A 23,840-nucleotide genomic window follows, 5' to 3' on the forward strand; every position below is an offset into this window, starting at 1 on the left:
AAATTGAAAAACTAAAGGTTTTTCAGGGTGAAGAAGGGATAAACAAACATTTAAAAATCTGTTTTTAATTTAACAAACATTTTAACAAAAACAAAACAAAAAACGCCCTTTTTATAACAGGCAATGGATATCCGTACGTTTGCCGTATCAATAAACCGACGTTATTATTAAGCTTCCTTAAATACACATACAACATGACTCAAAGAAATTCACAAAATAACAAAAACACAGAAAATAACTAAAAAAAATAAAACACATGACAAATAAGGAAATATCAAATACACAGATAATGATTCCAAAAACACAGAAAATAACTCAAAAAACACAATAAAAATAAGGAAATACCACATAAACAGACAAAATGACTCATAATTAAAAGAAAATTCAAAGCAATACATACTGTATATAATATATATTAACACATTATTAAACCAAATTAATGTTGGCCTTAACTAAGTTAAAAAAGCAGGTGAGTTAGCTGTTTACACTCATCATTAATACAAATTTACGTTATGGAAAAGGAAAATATTTAAGGAACTACATAAACATTTATTATGTATAGACACACATATGACGGTGTACTGTAAAAATATTGTAAATCAATGGAGTTATTGACGACAAATTACTGAAAATCCCAGTTATGTTCACACACAAAGATTGACTTTGTGTTCAAATTAAAATGAGTCATAATGACACAAAAGCCTAAGGCTATTTACGGTAATATAACATTAAATTTACATTTTAGCTTTTAGCGTTTTCCAGTCAGTTTTAGATAAATGTAGGTTTGTTTAGAAATAAATAAAAATATAAGATAATAAAGGGGAAAAAAACTCAAAAATGGTAAACATAGGTTACTGTGGCAACTTATAAAGCACAACATAGAGCAACAGAAACTCATCACAGCAAAAAGTTACATATTAGAGCCAGAACAAATAATCAGCCGAGCTATTGATCAATGTTGATTAATTATTAATGGATAAAATCAACCTGATTATTCAACCACACCTATTAATTGTTCAGCAACTCATAATAACCGTAGTGTAAAATATATTAAATACTGTATATGTCAGGCCTTTAACTGCTGAACAGTTTCATCTATTGTTTTTGGGTTCACTGTAATAAACTGATATTGTAGTTGACTCCTCCCCTTTAGTGGATGAAGCTGTTGAAGGTTGTTGTGATTTTGTTGGTTTGTGCTGATGTTTGACTTTATTGATTGTATTTTTTAATTGAAAAATACAATCAATGAGTTGTAAATCTGAATTAATGACTCTTTTTCTTACAGTGCTGCACACTCTGAGATATTTCTACACGGCTTCCTCTGACGTACCAAACTTCCCAGAGTTTGTGGTTGTTGGTTATGTTGATGATGTTCAGATTATTCACTACGACAATAACAGCAGGACAGCAGTGCCCAAACAGGACTGGATGAAAAACATAACAGATCAACAGTTCTGGGAGAGACAGACTAGGAGAGCCATGGACGATCAGCAGATGTTCATGAACAACCTTGAAACCTTAAAGCAGAGTTTCAACCAAACTGGAGGTTTGTTAAAGTTCTCTTGTTCTTTCTAATGCTGATGTGTGACAGTGTGTGTTAATGCTTGTTGTGTAGCTGTAAACAGACGTGTGGACACACACTGAAAACGTCTCCTTCAAACCCTGAATAGAAAGCACAGCATCACTAAGTGAATGCTGCAGGAACCATTCCCAAAGCTGGAAAAATGCTGATGTCAGCACTTCCTCTGTCGTCCCTCAGAGTCACTAGATTCTCCATTGTTGTGTATTGTGGATGTGATGACCTTAAAGGTGTCAGTGAGAGACTTGAAGCTCTTCTGTTTCCACAGTCACATGTAGTAGCGCCTCCTGTTGGTGAGATAAAGTAATGCAGCTGTGTTTTGTGTTGCTCCTAAAACTGGATCCAACTTTTAGATCTTTGTTCACATTCAGGCTTCAAAAGTCTTTAAAGTGGCTCCATGTCAGAATGGAGGCCTGCAGTGCTGAAAGGATTTGGTAAAGAATCAAACAGATGATCAATAGAAACACATTTACAATCAGATCAGACACATTTTTAGAACAATCTTCATCTATTTGTGGATTCATGTTCAATAATGTGTGTGTGTTGATGACAGACTGTCTGTGACTCACTTTGTCTTTAATGTGCTCTCTGTCTGTCTCTCTCAGGTGTTCATGTTTACCAGAGGATTTCTGGTTGTCAATGGGATGATGAGACTGGAGATGTTGATGGTTATAATCAGTATGGTTATGATGGAGAAGATTTCATCAGTCTGAACCTGACGTCAGAGAAATGGATCACTGCCAATCAACAGGCTTTCATCACTAAACTGAAGTGGGACAGTAACAAAGCTATGATGTCACAGCTTAAACACTACCATACTCAGTATTGTCCTGAGTGGCTGAAGAAGTACGTGAACGCTGGGCGGAGCTCCCTGATGAGAACAGGTAAACTCCCCTGAGCTTCCTTTGCTGCAGACACATGAACACAACAATGTTCCTCTGTCTTTATCTGTTAGAATGAAAAGTGTGATCACAGTGAGTGTAAATCACCTGTATCTGTATCTCTCTCTACACAACAACACACTTTGATTTCTCTCTTTCTCTCTCACACATTTCACTGATTTCACTTTAAACTCTTGTCTTTGTTTGTCCTTTGATTGAGCTTTTATTTTGGTACATCTGGTGAATTTACATATTAGCTAAATATTCAGTTTCACCCGTGACATTTAGATTCAACATTTAGCATTTAGATTTATCATTTAGCTTTAGCATTAAGATGTAATTAAGATGTATTATTTAAACGTATCATTTAGATTTAACATTTAGTGTGCTCCTTCTCTTTCCTCTGCAGATCTTCCCTCCATCCAGCTCCTCCAGAGGACTCCCTCCTCTCCAGTCACCTGCCACGCTACAGGTTTCTACCCCCGCGATGCTGTGATGTTCTGGAGGAAAGACCAGGAGAAGGTGTTGGAGGGCGTGGACCACGGAGAGATGCTCCCCAACCATGATGGGAGCTTCCAGATGAGCGTTGACCTGAACATTTCTCTGATCAGAGCTGAAGACTGGAGCAGGTACGACTGTGTGTTTCAGCTTAAAGGTGTGGAGGAAGATCTCACAGTCACTCTGGACAAAAGTGTGATTTTAAGCAACTGGAGAAAGTCTGATGGAGGTGAGAGACTCACTGACTTCACACTCAGAGCTGACTCACACAAAGTAGCATCACACTGTTGTTGTTGTTGTTGTTGTTGTGTAGGTGTTGTTGCTGGTGCTGTTGTTGGAGGTCTTCTTCTTCTTCTTCTTCTGCTGGGCGCTGTCTCTGGATTCTTCCTGTGGAGGAAACGCTCTGCAGGTAATAAATGAAAACTGTTTTTATGGATCTTAAAACACTTTTATTTCACTTTTGTTGTTGAATTTATTTGAACTTTCTTCTCAATCTAATCAATAATTTTCCTTTTTCTCTTTTTTGTTTCATTCAGGGTTCAAACGTGCGAACAGTGAGTCCTTCTGATATTTACATGTTTACTCTGTGTGTTTATGATTGACTTTAATGTAAATATGAATGATTTTTTTATGAATCCTTTGGTCTTTTGTTTCCATCTGAAGTGAACTTTACTGATTCATTTCCTATAATATGTTCAGTGTTGAAAAGAATCAGTATTTCCTCTTGTCCACTAGATGGACATGATGGGTGGAGATGCTCATCACTCTTAGATGATAAAAACAATGGTTTAATAAACCAGTTTTTATCTTTTGCTTTTTAAGCTTTGCCGTTAATAAAATATGAAAGTACAAATTCATCTTTTTTAATCAATGTAACTTTAAACATAATCAGAGTTTGTTAACATATGTTTTTAAGTATTTTTAATCATAAAGGTCTGAACAAACATCTGAAGTGCATGTGTTTGATATTTATGTGTTTGATATTTATGTGTTTGTCATGACTTTGTCTTTTAAAACATGGAACTCTTGAGTTACTGCAATGATCATAAAAATGTGTTTTACTAAACGTTACTTTAGGGGAAGTGAAAAACTGGGACAAAGTTCACAGCAAGACGAGGATTTAATTCTGTTCACTGTTTTTTTCAGGAAATTGACTTTGATCTCCTGACATTTTTCGGCTGCCAGTCTTCCTCAGAGGCATCTGCTGATCGATTTGATGTGTCTGTATGAGTTCCTCCTGGGTGTGGCCAACTTGACAGTTCTGTCAGGCTGGCCACGCCCATTATCACCTGATGGTCTCTGGAGAAGAGACGATCAGCAGACACCTCTGAGGAAGGCTGGCAGTTCACAGTCGAAGCTTGTCAGTAGATCAAAGTCAATTTCCTGAAAAAATGTTGTCTTAATAAAATAAACCTTCACATATTATTCAAAATGAACTTTAAGGGATTAATTTCCTGAACATGTTTTTTTAATCAAAGTTTGATTTGTTAAAAGCAGGAAAAGTGGAGAAATGTCAGGATTTGGAGCTTTTTTTTTTTTTAGAAGTGTTGACTTCTCATTCAAGAGTCCTCTTTATACCTGGATCATTGTGTAAATGATAATCAAATATATTTACAGGAAATCACAGTTTTCCTGGTGCTTATATCGCATGATGGCAAGGGTGGACTGGCGTACGGGGACACCGGGGATTTCCTCAGGGGGGCCTGCTGGTGCATGGGCCGGTAGGCCGCGGGGTCGGTCCATGAGAAAGAGAAAAAGAAAGGGGGAATAAACATACCTGTCAAGTATCCCATTTTGGCCGGGAAACTCCCGTATTTTACCCCTCTTTCCGGCATCATCCCATATTAGTATTTTCCGTAAATATCCTGTATTTTAATGTAATGATAATTAAAAGATGCCGTACTAAACTGAACGCCGTTGCTAGCCTTGCTAGAATTGCCACTCAGGCCATTTCAGGTGGCAGTTCTCGCGAGGCTAGTGATGGCGTTTGTGCTGACAGTAGCAACAAACCCGTAAACAACTCAGAAGAGAGATGGATGAATGTAAGAAGACCTTCTGGTGAAAGAAAACAAAGAACTGGTGTAAATACGTAGTTAAATGTGACAGAGTTTATCTTCCTAAAGAGCAGCAGGATGTGACACAGTGACACGTTCTGTTAGATTAATAACTGAGATTTTAACGTATCCCACAGCGGAAGGAACGACCCAAGTCAGCATGAAAAATCACAAGCACCACAAATATACATTTATATATATATATTTCAAAAAGTGTTAAACGATGTAAAGTCTGCAACAAATGTGTCTAATAAGTCATTAGTGAATACCAGAGAACCACATGAGTGAGCATGAAAAATTATAAAAATATATGTAATGAAAATAAAATGTTAATGTCTAACTTAAAGACAAGCAACGTTAAAATAACAGTAAATATGCAATGAATTGACTTGTATATGAACTGTTAGTATATTAAATAAACAAATATGCTTCATGTACCCATTTATGTTTTAATATAGGCTGTTTTATGATGTAGGAATTAGAGCTGGGCAATATACAGTGGTATGCAAAAGTTTGGGCACCCTTGTAAATGTTCATGATTTTCCTTAATAAATAATTGGTTGTTTGGATAACAAATTCCAGTTAAATTTATCATATAGGAAACAAACACAGTGATATTTGAGAAGTGAAATAAAGTTTATTCGATTTACAGAAAGTGTGCTAGAATTATTTAAACAGAATTAGGCATGTGCATAAGTTTAGGCACCACAAAAGAAAAACAATACTTAATATTTTGTAAATCCTCCTTTTTCTGAAATAACAGCCTCCAAACGCTTCCTATAGCTTCCAATTAGGGTCTGGATTCTGGTGGGAGGTAGTTTGGACCATTCTTCTCTGCAGATCATCTCTAGTTCAGTCAGGTTTGATGGTTTCTGAGCATGGACCGCCCGTTTTAAAGCACACCATACATTTTCAATAATATTCAGGTCTGGGGACTGAGACGGCCATTCCAGGATGTTGTACTTGTTCCTCTGCATGAATGCCTTAGTAGATTTTGAGCAGTGTTTAGGATCATTGTCTTGTTGAAAGATCCAGCCCCGGCGCAACTTCAACTTTGTCACTGATTCCTGGACATTGTTCTCCAGAATCTGCTGATATTGAGAGGAATCCATGTGCCCCTCAACTTTAACAAGATTCCCAGTGCCTGCACTGGACACACAGCCCCACAGCATGATGGAACCACCACCAAACTTTACTGTAGGTAGCAAGTGCTTTTCTTGGAATGCTGTGTTCTTTTTCCGCCATGCATAACGCCCCTGGTTATGCCCAAATAACTCTATTTTAGTTTCATCAGTCCACAGCACCTTGTTCCAAAATGAAGCTGGCTTGTCCAAATGTGCTTTAGCATACCTCAAGCGACCCCGTTTGTGGCGTGTGCAGAGAAAAGGCTTTTTCCGCATTACTCTTCCATACAGCATCTCCTTGTGTAAAGTGCGCTGAATAGTGGAACGATGCACAGTGACACCATCTGCAGCAAGCTGATGTTGTAGGTCTTTGGAGCTGGTCTGCGGGTTGACTGTGACTGTTCTCACCATCCTGCGCCGCTGCCTTTCGGAGATCTTTCTTGGTCTTCCACTTCGGGCCTTAACTAGAACTGTGCCTGTGGTCTTCCAATTCCTCACAATGTTCCTCACAGTTGAAACTGAAAGCTTAAATCGCTGGGATAGCTTTTTGTATCCCTCCCCTAAACCATGATGTTGAATTATCTTTGTTTTCAGGTCATTTGAGAGGTGTTTTGAGGCTCCCATGTTGCCACTAATCAGAGAAGATGCAAAGAGGAAACACCTAGAAGTTTCCTACTTAAATACCCTGACTCATGATTGGATTCACCTGTGTATGGAGATCAAGGATCACTGAGGTTACCAAAACAATTTTGAGTTCCAATAATTAGTGCTAAGAGTATTAAAATCAATAAGATGCAAGGGTGCCTAAACTTATGCACATGCCTAATTCTGTTTAAATAATTCTAGCACACTTTCTGTAAATCATATAAACTTTATTTCACTTCTCAAATATCACTGTGTTTGTTTCCTATATGATAAATTTAACAGGAATTTGTTATCCAAACAACCAATTATTTATTAAGGAAAATCATGAACATTTACAAGGGTGCCCAAACTTTTGCATACCACTGTATCGAGATTTAAGATCAAAGTCAAAGTCAGCTTTATTGTCAATTCCTTTGCATGCACAAACATACAAGGGAATCGAGAAGACGTTTCTCACTTCCCACGGTGAACAGATAAAGTGCTCAGGCATAACAGAAAAGACATTCCTATACTAAAGGTAGACATACAATTTTTACAACAGATAAAACATTTACTAATACTAAAACTAATACTAATCTATAAATACTAAAACTAATACTAATATATAAATACTAAAACTAATACTAATATATAAATACAGTGTGTAGGTGGGAGTAGCAGCATGAGTTCCGATATAGTTTAAGATGTATCAAGTTTTCTATTTTGGCGATATAGAAAACTACCACATCGCATCTATCAATATATATATTTTGTATAAAAATATTTGTTTTAGGAGTCGCTGCTTTTACTTCTCAGAACGACATGTAAAGCTAAGTTAGATGGATTCCTGAGTGCGTTCTAACCCAGACCTTCCCCCATAACACACCACACTACAGAACTCACTCACACTTGCTGTCCCTTACAGGTGAAAAAGCCAAAAGTGACACATATTGATCAGCTGTTTGTTAATAAATGTGTCTGTGTAGCATTTTGCATCAGCAAATTTAACCCAGAATTGTTTTTCTGGTCAGACTTTATTTGGAATAAAATGATCAAGATTTATATCATATATCACCATTTTGAGAAAATATATTGAGATATGAATTCTGGTCCATATCACCAGCCCTAGTAGGAATGTTCACAGCAATTCAATGTTATGTTATGGTAAACTGTGGGAAAAAAAGTCGTAATTTTGACAAAATCTTTTATTTTCCTCAAATTATTAAATAAAACTTTCCTTAACTAAATAGAAATTTGTCACAAATGTAGGAAATTTAAAGTGAGGACCCTGTTGGGACTGATATCTATCACTTATTACCAGAGGTGGTAAAAGTTCTAGTCTTCAGTACTCAAGTAATAGTATAGATACTTAATAAAAAAAATTGACTGGTAAAAAAAAAAGTACATGCTACTAAATGTACTTAAGTAACAAAAGTAAAAGAAATGTCTCTTCAATAATAAAACAGGGTTTTTAAACCAACAAATTCCAAATCTTTTATTTTGTAGAAATACAAAGTACAAGTTAAATTTGTTTCCTTTGAACAGCTGGATAATTTAGCACTCATTATAAAAAACATCTGTAGATAAAAGGTGTCAAGAAAAAACAGTGCAAATACTGAATTAAACTCAGTGCAGCTTTGAGTTTAAAATTTTGAAAAACTTTAGAATGTTTGCTTCCTTTTACATTGTGTCGTCATTTTTAAAGTCTTTCAAGTAACGAGCTTATTTTTAAAATGTAAGGAGTAAAAGTAAAGTCACCAAAAAGATAAATACTCAAGTAGTTTTTTTCTGATATCATTACTTTACTTTTTATTGTCTGTTTCCAACTGACTTTAAACTTAGATTTGATGTGTTTTTCAGCCTCTGACACTTCGTCTTCCTCAGCGTCAGAGATAGAACTGTGAGTATATCATCAAATGGACAAAGTGATCACATGATGTCTTCCAACCCAGATTTTAGATGGAGCTGAGGTGTTAGTGTGGTTCTAAACATGACATTGATGTTTTATGATCAGAAAGCTGATTGATGTGATAATAAAGCTGTGTAATAATGTGTCTCTCTGTTTGCTCCTTCAGGGGACCAGTGAGGAGCAGAGAGGGATGATAACACCACCCAGCTCCTGAACGCACCACAACAAACATCACTTTGTACTTGACTTCAAGTCCAACCTGTCACAAGTGCAGATGTTGATCCTCCAGATTGGCACATGTGCAGAAAAGGTTTTGGAACTTGTTGAGAAGTGGCAGAAATTGGAGTAATGTTGCAAAAATACATTAAAAGGAGCAAAAATATGGCAAGAAAAAGAGATGTAAATAGGTTAAAATGTGGGAAGTTTGGTGTAGTTGCAGAAATAGGCTCAAATTGTTAAAAAAAAAAAAAAAAATGGTTTTAGTTTCTTAAAGGCATCTGGTGACCGTTTCCCAGTGTCTTGCAACCCTAAATAGGGTTGCAAGATACTGGGAAATGCATTAGACGACCAGAGATTTTTGGGAAAATGTGAAATTAGTAGTTGGAAAAAAATACTCAAAAAATAATTCCATTGGCTCCTGAATTAAGAATTTTAGGGTTAAATATATACCTCCAAAAATATAATTTTCCTGAAAATGAACAGATCCTGATTAACATGCCCCCTAACAAAAGGGAAAATGCAATGTTTTGGTAAAAAATTAACAATCCAAATATTACATAGTGAATAAGACAAATGTTAATGAGTTTTCCTTTAAAATGACCGACATAATGAAAGAGAAATATGAAACATTTGAAAAGATATGGAGGATGTTTGATGATGTCAAGAAATATGATTTTGAGGATGATAAAGATGAGGAATAACTTTTATTGAGTTTTTGTTTTTTTTAAATCTATTTTAAACACGAGATGGATCCACGCCTGAGATTTGTGTGGGTTTTATGTATTTACCTTGTTTGGATAACAGCTCTTATTTTCATTGCTGTTCTTCTTTTTGTGTTTATTTAACATTTTTTGTCATTTAATGTGTATTTTTATTGTTTTTGTTCAAATATATATATATATATACTGTAAAGGCAGGCATACACTGCGATTTATATAAATATATATATATATATATAGATTTTTTTTTTTTTTTTTAAGAACACCAATATATATGTTTGTTACGTGTTGGAGAGTGTGAATAGTTTTGTGAATAGCAGATATTATAAAAGTAAATAAATACACTTGTAATAAATACATGAATAAATACATTTGTAAACAAAGTCAAGACTAAGAAAATTTCTTTGTTTCAAACAATATAATTTTTTTCACATGGGGGGTTTATTTGATTATTTCTCTTAATTTAATGAGCATTTAATATCAGTATAATTTAATGTTTTAATACTTATATATTTTATATGTATGGTTAATAAAAGCGATGGCCCTCAACGTTAATATTCTAAAAAACTATTTTGATTGTTTGAATGAAAGCAAAAGGTGTTTTCTTGTATGTTTTCTTTGTTATTCTGTGTATTTTTTTTTATTATTTTGTGTTTTTGGAGTCGTTTATGTGTATCTTTGCTGTCATTTTCTATTTCTTTTCAGTTTGTTGTAAATTTTTAGTCATCTTGTATGTTTTAGTATTTTTTGTGTTTTTGCTGTTTGTATATTTTTCGGTCGCTTTGCATACTTTTGTTTTGTGTGTTTTTCTAATTTTTGCTGTAAAATCTGCATTTGGAGAATTTTGTACTACATTGAATGAATAATAAGAAAATGTGTTCAATATTTTTTGTGTTTTTTAATTTTAATTTTGTGTATTTTGCAGTCATTTTGCTAATGTTCTCTAACTGTTTTTTTTTTGGCTGTGGTTTTGTGTGTTTGGTCATTTTGTGTATTTTTGTGTTCTCATCGTATATCGTAAACAAGCTGCTTTTTTGATATTTATATTGAATATGTGCTATTATTTAAGTATTTAGATTATTAAATTATATAGTTAATCATATTGAGAATAATTTAATAATCTGAGAATCATGAAATTAAAAATATTGTACAATATTTGACTAATATATAGAATATAATTTATTTATAATACAACCTGTATTATTTAAGGAATTGTAGAGACATATTTGTATTACGTGGTCCTGTTCTCTGCACAGACCAGGTTATTGATGGTGAGCTATGGAAAGGCATTAAAGCCACTGTATCCAGGAGAACCTGTAACTCAGAGTCTTCCAGCACTGAACCCCACTTCCTGCTTAATCCTGGAGGTAAGAGGCTCTTGTAGCATATGAACTGTTGCTCTCACACACGACACAACCTACCTCTGGACTCTAAATCCCTGCCTGGGTCAATGAACTGTTCATTTGTGTGTGAAGGAAATGGACAATTGAACATCAGGATCCAAGGAATTATTATTTGACTTTTCTTCATTAGTATTGTAATCTTGAATAATTAGTTTTCTAAGTGTTCTATATTTTGATTTGCAACAGGGTTCTCAGGAACTTAATATTCTTTATAGTTATCATACTTGACACTGTACATATGCACTGAATGGCCATTCAAAACAATGTTTGATGTTATTAAATGTCTTGTTTCACATAATACATGGTATCTTTAAAAGCAATTTGTCTGTTTCTTCAGTTTCTGTTCCTCTCTCCTTGAGTTGTACTTAGTCTATTGATTTACTAGTCTAAAATTATACTTAAATACTTATTTCACTATTATTTTACTTTGCTTAATAATCTCAGTATGTGTTACATAATCCTACATTTTCAATAAACACCATATCATGACGTGTCATACAACAATTGGCTACGTGCTTACGTTAGCGTGATTATTATGGTTTGGTATCGGATAAGACAAACGAAACGGTGCAAAACTAACAATTGGAGCTGAAATTAAGTTGTAAAATTAGTTAGCAAAAACCAAACGTGGAGATATTTATCGGGTGTTGAAAAACCTCAACCGCAAAAAAATGAAGGCTTCTGCCGACACAGGGAAAAATAATGAAGAAATTGAGGAGTTTTATTAATAAATGGATGTCGAGTCGTGAGTGGCTGGTATTCCACCATTTGTTCACCTTTAAAATGTGCATTATACAGTTTGTGGGGAGTGGGATTTGTTTACATTTGAAGAGCATGTATATTAGTAAAACATGTTTCCTCTACAGTACATGTAATTCTTACTACTGAGTACTTCTATTCTTTCTAACTTCAGTGTTCCAGGGATTCAATTTTCATCTGAGTTAAGTTTATTTATTAAGTTATGAGAATCTACTTTATAAAAGGTTCACTTCTCTGACACACCCAAAGTTCCATATTACACCTTTTAGACATCATTGATTTTAAATTAAATGTTTATGTTTTGACCATTTTAATCTATTTCTGTAATAATCTAAAACAAAAACTATTTTAAAAAACACGAATGCTTAAATCTACTTGTTAATCATAATGTAGTTTATTTTTGCTGGAAAAAATTTGGCTGGTGGAAAATCTGGTTTTCAAACAGTTTTAGAACATCTGATTTCAACTTAATCTTAATCTGACAAAAACACAACCAAGTACGTAAGCGATGAGACAAATCAGATATAAATAAGGCATCAGACTAACACTAAAAGTCAGTTTGACCCAAAATGCACAAAGTCTAAATCATCAACAAATAAGAATAACTGTATTTTTAAAAATTCAAATTAATACATGTTAAACAAATCATGTTTATATACCTAAATAATCAAATAAAACAGACACATTAGACCCCTAAATAATAAAACAATAATAAATAAATCAATAATCTTAAACATAATTTGTATTGCTTTAAATCACCAGTAATTGTCATCTTTAACTAACTATAATAACTGATTGTTGTTTGTAAATGTAAAACATCTTCTAATTAAAATAAATACTGTAAGATTTAAACTTTTTAAAACAGTGCTTTGACTAATAAAATGTCTTCCTGCATGTTTGTCTTTATCTTTGAGCTCATGTTTGACTCTGACAATCACAAGTCAATGTGAAACGTCTCACAGTTTAAGTTTCGTTTTAACCTGAGATTTTTCCTTATAGTTGGTGACAGATGATGTTAGGCTTGTATCCAGTAGTGAACCCAATTGCAGAGACGGAGACTGAGACTGGTGATGAACGCAATGACGATGTTTATTTTCAGTACTTATTCGTTAGTTGTTTGCAGGTGAAGAGTCCGGATGAGAGCTGACAGAGGCAGGCTGGTGCGTGGAGAGAACAGGGGATCCAGGGCAGGTCTGTGAGCTGACAAAGAGGCAGGTAGTTCACAGAGTAGTCCGTGTGGCTGAGCCCAGGCTGGTGCAGGAGTGGAGGGAAGGCAGGATCTGACTGAGGAAGAGGAAACGATCTGGCAAGGAGGTGGAGGTGGAGCTGACGACCGGTTCCTTTAGCTGTGGAGAGTGGAGAGTGGTGATTGGCTGCAGCTCAGCTCCTGCACAGCTGAAGTCACTCATGTATTTAAGCACACCCACAGTGAGAGAGAGCCTGCAGCCAGAGGGGGAGTAGGAGGGCCTGACAGATGACGTAACGCCCTCTGTGAAATCCTATTGGTGGAGAGAAACCATGATGCGTTTTGTTTTATCCACCCTCTCAATGTTCTTCAGGAAGAAGGAAACAAGAACAAACGCACCTGCTCTTCTGAAGAAGAGTTGAACCTTCGCGATAAATGTGAAAGAAACAAAAACAGCCAAAATGAATTCTTCATTTTGGCTGTTTTTGTTTCTCTGCCTGAGTCTGAGTCTGCTGTCTGTTCCTGTAACTTCAGGTAAGTCTTAACATGGTTTTTAGAATTGTTTCTATTCTCAGGACATATGTTTTATGTACAAATTATAAAAACAAAACGTTTTATTGTTGGTCGTTGGTCAGTATGTTTAAAATGATCATTTGATTTTCGTTTTCAAATTGAAAAACTAAAGTTTTTTCAGGGTGAAAAAGGGATAAACAAACAAATCTGTTGATTTTAAATTTTTGATCCTAAAACCAAAAAACAGAAACACCAGAGGACAAAAACAAAACAAAACAAAAAATGCCCATTTTTTAACAGGTATGTACGTTTGCCGTATCAATAAACCGACATTCTATGGTTTTAACCAGAGCTGTATAGAGAGAGAGTTGTTACAACTCCAGTGGTTCGTTGTTCTACAACAATGGCGGCTCATGAAGCCTCACAGCGAGCAATTTTTTAACTTTAAGACGTTTAAATAATCATATTAGATATTATTATTATTTTTATCATCGTATCTAAACCCATTAACGTGTGGTGTTTTTTAATTACTCCCCCCACCGCCTTTTTAAAAAAAAGAAAATTCAAAGCAATACATACTGTATACAATACATTTTAACACATTCTTAAACCAAATTAATATGTTGGCCTTAACTACGTAAAAAAAGCAGATAAGCTAGCTTTTATAGTGAGGAATACAGATATATAAAAAATGCAAATTGAGAACATTTACAAAAGGAAAATGCATTTCAGTTCAGGGAATATGGAACAATCTAAATGATGACATCAATTATTAAGCTCCCTTAATTACACTGACAACTTGACTCAAAGAAATTCACAAAATAACAACAAAAACACAGAAAATAACTCCAAAAACACATGAAAAATAAGGAAATGCCAAATACACAGAAAATGATTCCAAAAACACATAAAATAACAAAAACACAGAAAATAACGCCAAAAACACATAAAAATAAGGAAATGCCACATAAACAGACAAAATGACTCATAAATAAATTAAAATTCAAAGCACTACATACTGTATATAATACATATTAACACGTTTTTTAACCAAATTAATGTTGGCCTTAACTACGTTAAAAAAGCAGGTGAGTTAGCTGTTTACACTCATCATTAATACAAATTTACGTTAGGGAAAAAAACTATTTATGGAACTACATAAACATTTATTGTATATAGACCTACATATGACGGTGTACTGTATAAATATTGTCAATCAATGCAGTTATTGACGACAAATTACTAAAAATCCCAGTTATGTCACTAGGAATCAATGGATTCTAATGGCACGCCACTAACTTCTGGGACAAAATTCAGTCTTACATGAATCACGTGACGGTCAAGTATTTTGGACTTCTGTTGTTGCCACTCTCTCTATACTTAAGATTAAAGATTAAATCAGGGCTTTTGCCTTTAATTGGCCATGTATTTTCTGCATTTAACCCATCCCTGGGGAGCAGTGGGCAGCCATTTTTGCGGTGCCTGGGGAGCAGTTCGGGGTTAAGGGACTTAACTCAACATCCCACAGTGATGGCCCAGGTGAGGCTTGAACCCTCCGATTACAAGCCCAGCGTCCTTAACCACTAGGCCACCACTCCCCTAGGCTATTCAGTTTAGGTCATGTGACTAAACCTGACCCTAAAAATTGTTGCACTATAGGGTTATAACCTCACCTTAACCATAACACGCTACGTACGTGTACTTTGGTAAATATACCAATAGCACCAGGGGGTTGTCCGTACGGCAACCGTACAAGTAGATACTTTATTTTTAATATGGTGAAGTTGTTTATTTTCAAAATAAGAGCACATACTGTATATGAGGTCGCTGCTGTATCTCTGGCACCAAAATATATCAATTATTTCTATATTTTCCCTGCTGTTTAAAAATGTCTTTGGAAAATATTTTTGAAATGGTAAAACAAGGCTTGTCATGTGTAAAAACACTGCAAATATATTGCACCAAAGTGTGAGTGGAAGGGGTTTTCAGCAAGATATGTGAGGAGTTTTATTTTGCACAGAAAAATATATGGTCCTCATATGTGTTCTTATTTTGAAAAGAACAACTTCCAGAGGACAAAAACAAAAAAAACACCTGTTTTTGGTTCTGTTTTTCAATTTTAAATCAATAATCAATTGTTTATTTGTTTTTGGATTTCCTTTTCTGAACAGAAAATTCAATGACCAAAACATTCACTGACCGTTGATAAAGTTCACACACAAAGATTAACTTTGTGTTCAAATTAAAATGAGTCATAATGACACAAAAGCCTAAGGCTATTTATGGTAATATAACATTAAATTTACATTTTAGCTTTTAGCGTTTTCCAGTCAGAGTTTTAGATAAATGTAGGTTTGTTTAGAAATAAATAAAAATATAAGATAATAAAGGAAAAAAACTCTGTGGCAACTTATAAAGCATAACATAGAGCAACAGAAACTCATCGCAGCAAAAAGTTACATATTAGAGCCAGAACAAATAATCAGCTGAGCTATTGATCAATGTTGATTAATTATTAATGGATAAAATCAACCTGATTATTCAACCACACCTATTAATTGTTCAGCAACTCGTAATAACCGTAGTGTAAAATATATTAAATACTGTATATGTCAGGCCTTTAACTGCTGAACAGTTTCATCTATTGTTTTTGGGTTCACTGTAATAAACTGATATTGTAGTTGACTCCTCCCCCTTAGTGGCTGAAGCTGTTGAAGCTTTTTGTGATTTTGTTGGTTTGTGCTGATGTTTAACTTTATTGATTGTATTTTTTCATTGAAAAATACAATCAATGAGTTGTAAATCTGAATGAATGACTCTTTTTCTTACAGTGCTGCACACTCTGAGATATTTCTACACGGCTTCCTCTGACGTATCAAACTTCCCAGAGTTTATTTCTGTTGGTTATGTTGATGATGTTCAGATTATTCACTACGACAGTAACAGCAGGACAGCAGTGCCCAAACAGGACTGGATGAAAGACATAACAGATCAACAGTTCTGGGAGAGAGAGACTAGGAGAGCCGTGGAAGATCAGCAGAGGCTCAAACACAACCTTGAAAATGCAAAGCAGCGTTTCAACCAAACTGGAGGTTTGTTAAAGTTCTCTTGTTCTTTCTAATGCTGATGTGTGACAGTGTGTGTTAATGCTTGTTGTGTAGCTGTAAACAGACGTGTGGACACACTGAAAACGTCTCCTTCAAACCCTGAATAGAAAGCACAGCATCACTAAGTGAATGCTGCAGGAACCATTCCCAAAGCTGGAAAAATGCTGATGTCAGCACTTCCTCTGTCGTCCCTCAGAGTCACTAGATTCTCCATTGTTGTGTATTGTGGATGTGATGACCTTAAAGGTGTCAGTGAGAGACTTGAAGCTCTTCTGTTTCCACAGTCACATGTAGTAGCGCCTCCTGTTGGTGAGATAAAGTAATGCAGCTGTGTTTTGTGTTGCTCCTAAAACTGGATCCAACTTTTAGATCTTTGTTCACATTCAGGCTTCAAAAGTCTTTAAAGTGGCTCCATGTCAGAATGGAGGCCTGCAGTGCTGAAAGGATTTGGTAAAGAATCAAACAGATGATCAATAGAAACACATTTACAATCAGATCAGACACATTTTTAGAACAATCTTCATCTATTTGTGGATTCATGTTCAATAATGTGTGTGTGTTGATGACAGACTGTCTGTGACTCACTTTGTCTTTAATGTGCTCTCTGTCTGTCTCTCTCAGGTGTTCATGTTTACCAGAGGATTTCTGGTTGTAAATGGGATGATGAGACTGGAGATGTTGATGGTTATTGTCAGGATGGTTATGATGGAGAAGATTTCCTCAGTCTGAACCTGAAGTCAGAGACATGGATCCCTGCCAATCAACAGGCTTTCATCACTAAACTCAAGTGGGACAGTAACAAAGATATGATGTCATACTGTAAATACTACTATACTCAGTATTGTCCTGAGTGGCTGAAGAAGTACGTGAACGCTGGGCGGAGCTCCCTGATGAGAACAGGTAAACTCCCCTGAGCTTCCTTTGCTGCAGACACATGAACACAACAATGTTCCTCTGTCTTTATCTGTTAGAATGAAAAGTGTGATCACAGTGAGTGTAAATCACCTGTATCTGTATCTCTCTCTACACAACAACACACTTTGATTTCTCTCTTTCTCTCTCACACATTTCACTGATTTCACTTTAAACTCTTGTCTTTGTTTGTCCTTTGATTGAGCTTTTATTTTGGTACATCTGGTGAATTTACATATTAGCTAAATATTCAGTTTCACCCGTGACATTTAGATTTAACATTTAGCATTTAGATTTATCATTTAGATTTAGATTTAACATTTAGCTTTAGCATTAAGATTTAGATTTAACATTTAGCTTTAGCATTAAGATGTAATATTTAAATGTATCATTTTGATTTAACATTTTGATTTAATAATTTAGATTTAGCATTTCATATTTAACATTAGATTTGATATTTTAGATTTATCATTTAATATTTAATATTGACATTATATTTTTACGAGAAAAGTAAATATCAAATATTGCTGTAAATCTGGTCAAAAGTAACATAAAATAGTCACATGTTTTTTAAACATGGTTTGTTGCTAAATGTTGCTCAAAGTTTGTGTTTATTTCATCATGATCAACTTTCCAATGGGCGTCCCATAGATATTTGCTGTAAAGCACAAACAGCAGCAGTAACACACTGAACATCCTTTCAATGAGCTGCTGTTCAAAGCTCACAGTGACTCTTTCCTTCACCACATTCAGGCTGAGATGTTCTCAGATCAACTCTTCCTCCTTCCTTCCTTCTCCTGCTCTTCATCATTAAAGCTCACTGTGTGCTCCTTCTCTTTCCTCTGCAGATCTTCCCTCCATCAAGCTCCTCCAGAGGACTCCCTCCTCTCCAGTCACCTGCCACGCTACAGGTTTCTACCCCCGCTATGCTGTGATGTTCTGGAGGAAAGACCAGGAGAAGGTGTTTGAGGGCGTGGACCACGGAGAGATGCTCCCCAACCATGATGGGAGCTTCCAGATGAGCGTTGACCTGAACATTTCTCTGATCAGAGCTGAAGACTGGAGCAGGTACGACTGTGTGTTTCAGCTTAAAGGTGTGGAGGAAGATCTCACAGTCACTCTGGACAAAAGTGTGATTTTGAGCAACTGGAGAAAGTCTGATGGAGGTGAGAGACTCACTGACTTCACACTCAGAGCTGACTCACACAAAGCAGCATCACACTGTTGTTGTTGTTGTTGTGTAGGTGTTGGAGGTGTTGTAGGTGGTGTTGTTGGAGGTCTTGTTGTTGTGCTACCATTGATGGCCATCGCTGGATTCTTCCTGTGGAGGAAGAGCTGTCCAGGTAAAATAAATAAAAACTGTTTTCATAAAATTTTTATTTGACTTTGATTGAAAGTATTTTAACTTTGCTCTAAATTATCTTTTTTGTTGATGTATTTTCTTTTTTGTAGGTGTTAAAAAGGGATTTTTTGTTCACTCAGAAGAGAAGAAAGGAAAGAACCCAAACATTCAGCAACAGGGTAAATAAATCTGAGCTTTGATCATTAAGGGTTTATACTACAAAGCCAGATTATTATATCCTGGATTTATCTCTGTTAGTGGGCTTCACCTAACCAAACATTGTCTGTCAGACAGAAGCTGTCCTATGAATCTAGATTACAACTCATTAAGTTAAGTGAGTTGATTTCAGCCTGGCTACGTGTGCTCTTATGACAGAGGAGTAGATTACAGCGTTAGACCAATCACAATCATGGAGAAACTGTGGAGAGAGATTTACGTCACAATTGAGGAATAATTCTTTAAAAATATGAAGAATTAAAATCCATAATTCAGACCAAAAACTACATTGTTGCTGCAGTAAAAGCAGAGAGTAAATAATGCAGGAATTGATGAGTGTTAATGCTTAAATTAGTGAGATTATAAATGGAGAATAAACAAACACTATGATTAGTTTCACTTTCACTTTGTCTGTGGCTCTGATGCTACATTTATATAGATCAGCCTAAATCATAAGGTGGACAATATTCATCTTACAGGACTGAGGATCTTAGCATCACCACAGAATACATGAATTAATTCATTAATTTATTTATTTATTGGTCTGAAAGCATCCGATGCACACAGGCTTTATCAGATAACTTATTTTACTTATTTTACTTACTTTACTTTCAGTTCATCAGATATTAATCTCTATATTTCCTATTGTAGAGGTAGACAACTTTTATCACAGCAGGACTGGAAAAAATGTGTTTGTTTAGAGGGTCACATGATCAACATTCATGTTAGCATTTAGAATAATGAGCGATATGAGCATTAATACAGGAAAGAACAAAGAGTTTCTAGTAATTTTGTGTGTTTTTCTGTCGTCCTGTGTATGTTTGTTGTTGTCTTGCTCGTTGTGAAGCATTTTGTGCATTTCTGTTGTTCTTTTGTGTATTTTTCCTGTAAAATATATGTTTTTTGGAGTCATTATGTATTTGTGTGTATGTCATTTTGCTTTTTTTTGGAGTATTTTTTGTGTTTTTCTGTGTCATTTTCCTTGTTTGTTGGCACTGTGGGTTTGCAGAGTCATTTTTCGTGTTTCATTTGTCTTTTTGTGTACTTTTATTGTCATTTTCTGTAATTTTGTATTATTTTTAGAGTAATTTTGTGCATTATTGTTGACGTTTTTTTCACTTTTGTGTGAAAGTTTTCAGTAGTTTTGTGTTTTTGGAGTTTTTTGTTTTTGTCTCAGCTTTTAATGTATTTTCCTGCAATGTTGTAATTCTTTGTATTTTTTTAATATATTCTTGCTCTTGTTTTTTGTATTTTCTGTGATTTTCTACATTTACTTTGGGGGGAACATAAAATTAGACCGAGGGCCGCATGTGACCCCCGGGCCACCAGTTGCCTATGTGTGTCCTATAGGATGTCATTGGTAAATGAAAGGTTTGCATCAATGTCTAAATATTTTCTCTCCTGTCAGCGTCACATCAGATCCACACAGTGACGTGTTCACAATGATCCTCCTTTTATTGGACAGAGAACTGATTGGTCAGGAGGTGGAAAGTTACCATGGTGATTTAGCTCTGTAATATGTTAGCTAGCTTTGTAGGACAGCACACACTGATTAAATCCTGGAAGTTAGCGCGATAAGTGGAAATCTAGCTTCGTAGTATAAGCCCTAACAGTCTTTATATCTGTGATTTAGTGGATTAATAACCATTGATTTCTTTCTTTATTATTATTTTTCTTCTTAGTGTCAGTGGAGATCATGACCTCTGAGGAAACTACTGACAGTCCACTGATGAATGGTTAGTCCATGTACCTCTGATGCTGTTCTGTCTCTATGTTTGACCATTTGTGTGGTTTTACAGTCAAAAACAAAGTTTACAGAGATTTGTTTTTGTTGTAAATCTAAATCCCTGCAGAATGGGTCCATGGGTCATAGTTCATGTCATGTGCATCCTCATCATACACTATAGTGTACTGGTCCATGTATGTTTGTGGTCATTGGGTTTTCTGTTCACAAAAAGGAACCAAATAACAAAATAAGTGGTTACCGTAATTTATTTTTGTTTTTTTAAATTCAAAAATTAAAATTCAAGAGATTTTGAGAATGGTTAAACTTTAAATAGAAGTTGGTTTTCATTATCTGATTCTAAAAATAAACGCCTGTTTTTTTCATTCGGTGCAACTGGAAGTTGCCGTTTTCAAAGTAAAAGCGCGTATGAGAACAATGTTGTGTTCTGGCAAGAGCACAAAAATATTTAGTCCAGACTAAAATGTCTTTGGAATCTAACTCTGAGGTGTTTGTTGACATGACAGAAAAAGGCTCATCATCTGCAGAAATCTCTGCATGCATATCACACCCAGGGTGGAAGAGGTTTACCTGCTATCAGGTTGTCTTCCTTGAGACAATGTGTCATTTCTTCTACTGCTTCAAGAGGAAAAAAACAGTAACAACTATATATATATATATATATATATATATATATATAAATAAATAAATCTTTCGATCCATCTATATACTTTATCAATAGTTTTATTGTTCAGAATTTACAAAGAACAAAAGAACAAAGCCATACATTTGACGCCAGAAAAACATCAGCGTCCTCATATGTGCTCTTATTTTGAAAAGAACAACTTCCGATCTCACCATAATGAAAAAAGGAGCTTTTTATTTGTTTTTGTCCTCTGGTATTTCTGTCCTCTGGTTTTAGAAAGAAAAATTGGAAAATCAACCAATTTTTAAATATTTCTTTATCCTTTCTTGATCCTGATGAAGAAATATGCCTTAAATTTCAATTTTAGTTTTTCAATTTGAAAACAAAAATCAAATAACCAATCCACTGACCAGCTTCTACATGGTGTCATTGATAATGTAGTGGGTTGGTCTGGACACAAAATGTCAGGGCTGAATTTTTGTCCCAGTCCACCCCTGGGTGTGGTCATACCACTTATTGTCACCTGAGGTGAAATTTGTGTTCAGATAACAAACTTTGTGGGTGTGTCAGTGCTGGTTTATGATTAGAGTAAATTATTTTGAAGATACGGCGCTAAAATGGCGCCGACTGCCACCACAGGCACTGTGTAAATTCTGGTTCTATTAGCGATTGAGTTCCATTCTTTGTGGATGTGCAGACCCTAAGTATCATAACTGGTGTAAACTGGACAGTTTCTTCATGTTTGCTGAATTAACAAAAAGTTATTGAAGAAATTAAAATTCTTCTGACCATCATTGTATTTCTCTGAGAATCAGTGTTAATGCTGCTGCTGATCTGTTTAATAAATATAAAAGACTTTTCTATCAACAACTACTTGGTCTTTTAACCCACGTTCTGTTTTTATTGTTTTACAGATGATGACGTATCAGTCATTTCCAGGTCATCTGTAGGCAGCTTCTCCACCGTTGGGAACGACACACCTCTGATTAAAACTTAAAAGCTGCACTTTTTAAAATCTCTTCTAATCATTCTGTGTACACTCTGTATCCCTGGAAATATTCATCCTCACAAACGAAGTTCATTTTTAGAAAGCTTACTGATATGGAAATGTATATTATATATCTATATATCATCCATATTGGTATCTATAAATTATGGATACAATATGCATATAATTCTGTAAAATGTATACATTTATAGGTAAAATTGGCTGAAGCCATAATAAACACAGACAAGGCACAACATTTACTCATTTTTAAGGTTTTTTTTTTTAAAGAGGTGAAAGTGAAGTACCAAAAGGCATTGAAGTCCTGTCGGATTTTCCAATTCATTTATTGCAGAGATGAGCAGATGAAATGACCAATAAAACCAGGTTGTAGATAAAAACACTCCACTAACATGAAAGCCATCAAGACTTTTGATTTGTGTTTTTGTTTAATGTTTTACTCTGAAGCTGTACCTCTGTATGTTTCCCCTGGTGGTTGTATTTGCACTTTTTGTATTTTACTGTTTTATATGTTTGAATAAAGTTTGAAAGGAAAAAAAAAAGATACGCTTTGGATGTTGTTCCTACAGGTAGGTCACAAGTTAACATGGAAATGGTGCAATTCCCCTGCGACCTCTGGTAAAAACGGTATGTAGAGATTAGAATCATGTGCTGACAGCTGATTAGTGTCCCAGCGGTTAATGCTCAGACACTGGTAAGGATTTATTTTTTCTCATTGACGCAGGATCGATTCCCAGTGGATGCGACTCAAGTGTTTATTTATTTGAATGACAGATCATATACGTGTTCATTGTTTTATTGTTTCATCGTATTATACAAACTGTAGATTTTGTAAAAACAATAAAAACACATAGGGTTGAAGAAGTGCGAGACACGTAACTTCCTGTTTACAACATTTGCAGTGAGTTCACTTTGCACCGTGAAGTCTGGTGTTATAATGTGATGCTTCCTCACACAGAGCTGTAAACACTATCACATATTAACGCTTTAAATTGTACAACGTAAATAAAAGCTACCCGGCATCAACGAGGGCACCTTAGCAACCTGGTCCTTTTTCAACACATCTGCCGTTGCTGTGGCAACAAGCCACGCTACCGGAAGTCGGTCGCCAGTTAAAATGGTCACTACTTAAACTATAACACCGGTCCTATAGTGATCACTTGTTTATGCCAACCTTCTTATTTTCCTTTCAATTATGTTATCAATGGAATTTAATCAATAATTTTATCGGTAATCATGTTCATTGTGGATCAGAGTTATCATTTAGATATGTTGTGTAGTGTTTTTAGTAAAACATTGTGCTTAATGGTTCCAAAGCACTTTAAACACAAGCTGCTTTTTTGATATTTATATTGAATATGTGCAATTATTTAAGTATTTAGATTATTAAATTATATAGTTAATCATATTGAGAATAATT

General features: G+C 35.1%; 2 protein-coding genes across 2 annotated transcripts in view; both read left to right on the top strand.

Moving 5' to 3' along the window:
- LOC114472539 (H-2 class I histocompatibility antigen, alpha chain-like) overlaps nt 1-22,435 on the top strand; it is a 57,650-nt gene extending 35,215 nt beyond the window's left edge. Inside the window, exons 5-7 of the mRNA XM_028461863.1 lie at nt 18,940-19,008; nt 20,728-20,781; nt 22,329-22,435. Of these exons, the coding sequence (XP_028317664.1) occupies nt 18,940-19,008; nt 20,728-20,781; nt 22,329-22,411 (206 nt within the window). The 3' untranslated portion in view covers nt 22,412-22,435. The remainder of the gene's footprint in view (nt 1-18,939; nt 19,009-20,727; nt 20,782-22,328) is intronic.
- On the top strand, nt 1,252-9,022 carry LOC114472538 (major histocompatibility complex class I-related gene protein-like). Its single transcript, XM_028461862.1, has 7 exons — nt 1,252-1,546; nt 2,185-2,463; nt 2,870-3,187; nt 3,272-3,367; nt 3,495-3,512; nt 8,621-8,660; nt 8,836-9,022. The coding sequence occupies exons 1-7, from the start codon at nt 1,267-1,269 to the stop codon at nt 8,861-8,863; spliced, it is 1,059 nt and encodes a 352-aa protein (XP_028317663.1). The 5' UTR covers nt 1,252-1,266; the 3' UTR covers nt 8,864-9,022.
- Nucleotides 22,436-23,840: the final 1,405 nt, after the last annotated feature.

The sequence above is a fragment of the Gouania willdenowi genome, chromosome 11, assembly GCF_900634775.1.
Source record: "Gouania willdenowi chromosome 11, fGouWil2.1, whole genome shotgun sequence".
NCBI classification, from domain to species: domain Eukaryota; kingdom Metazoa; phylum Chordata; class Actinopteri; order Blenniiformes; family Gobiesocidae; genus Gouania; species Gouania willdenowi.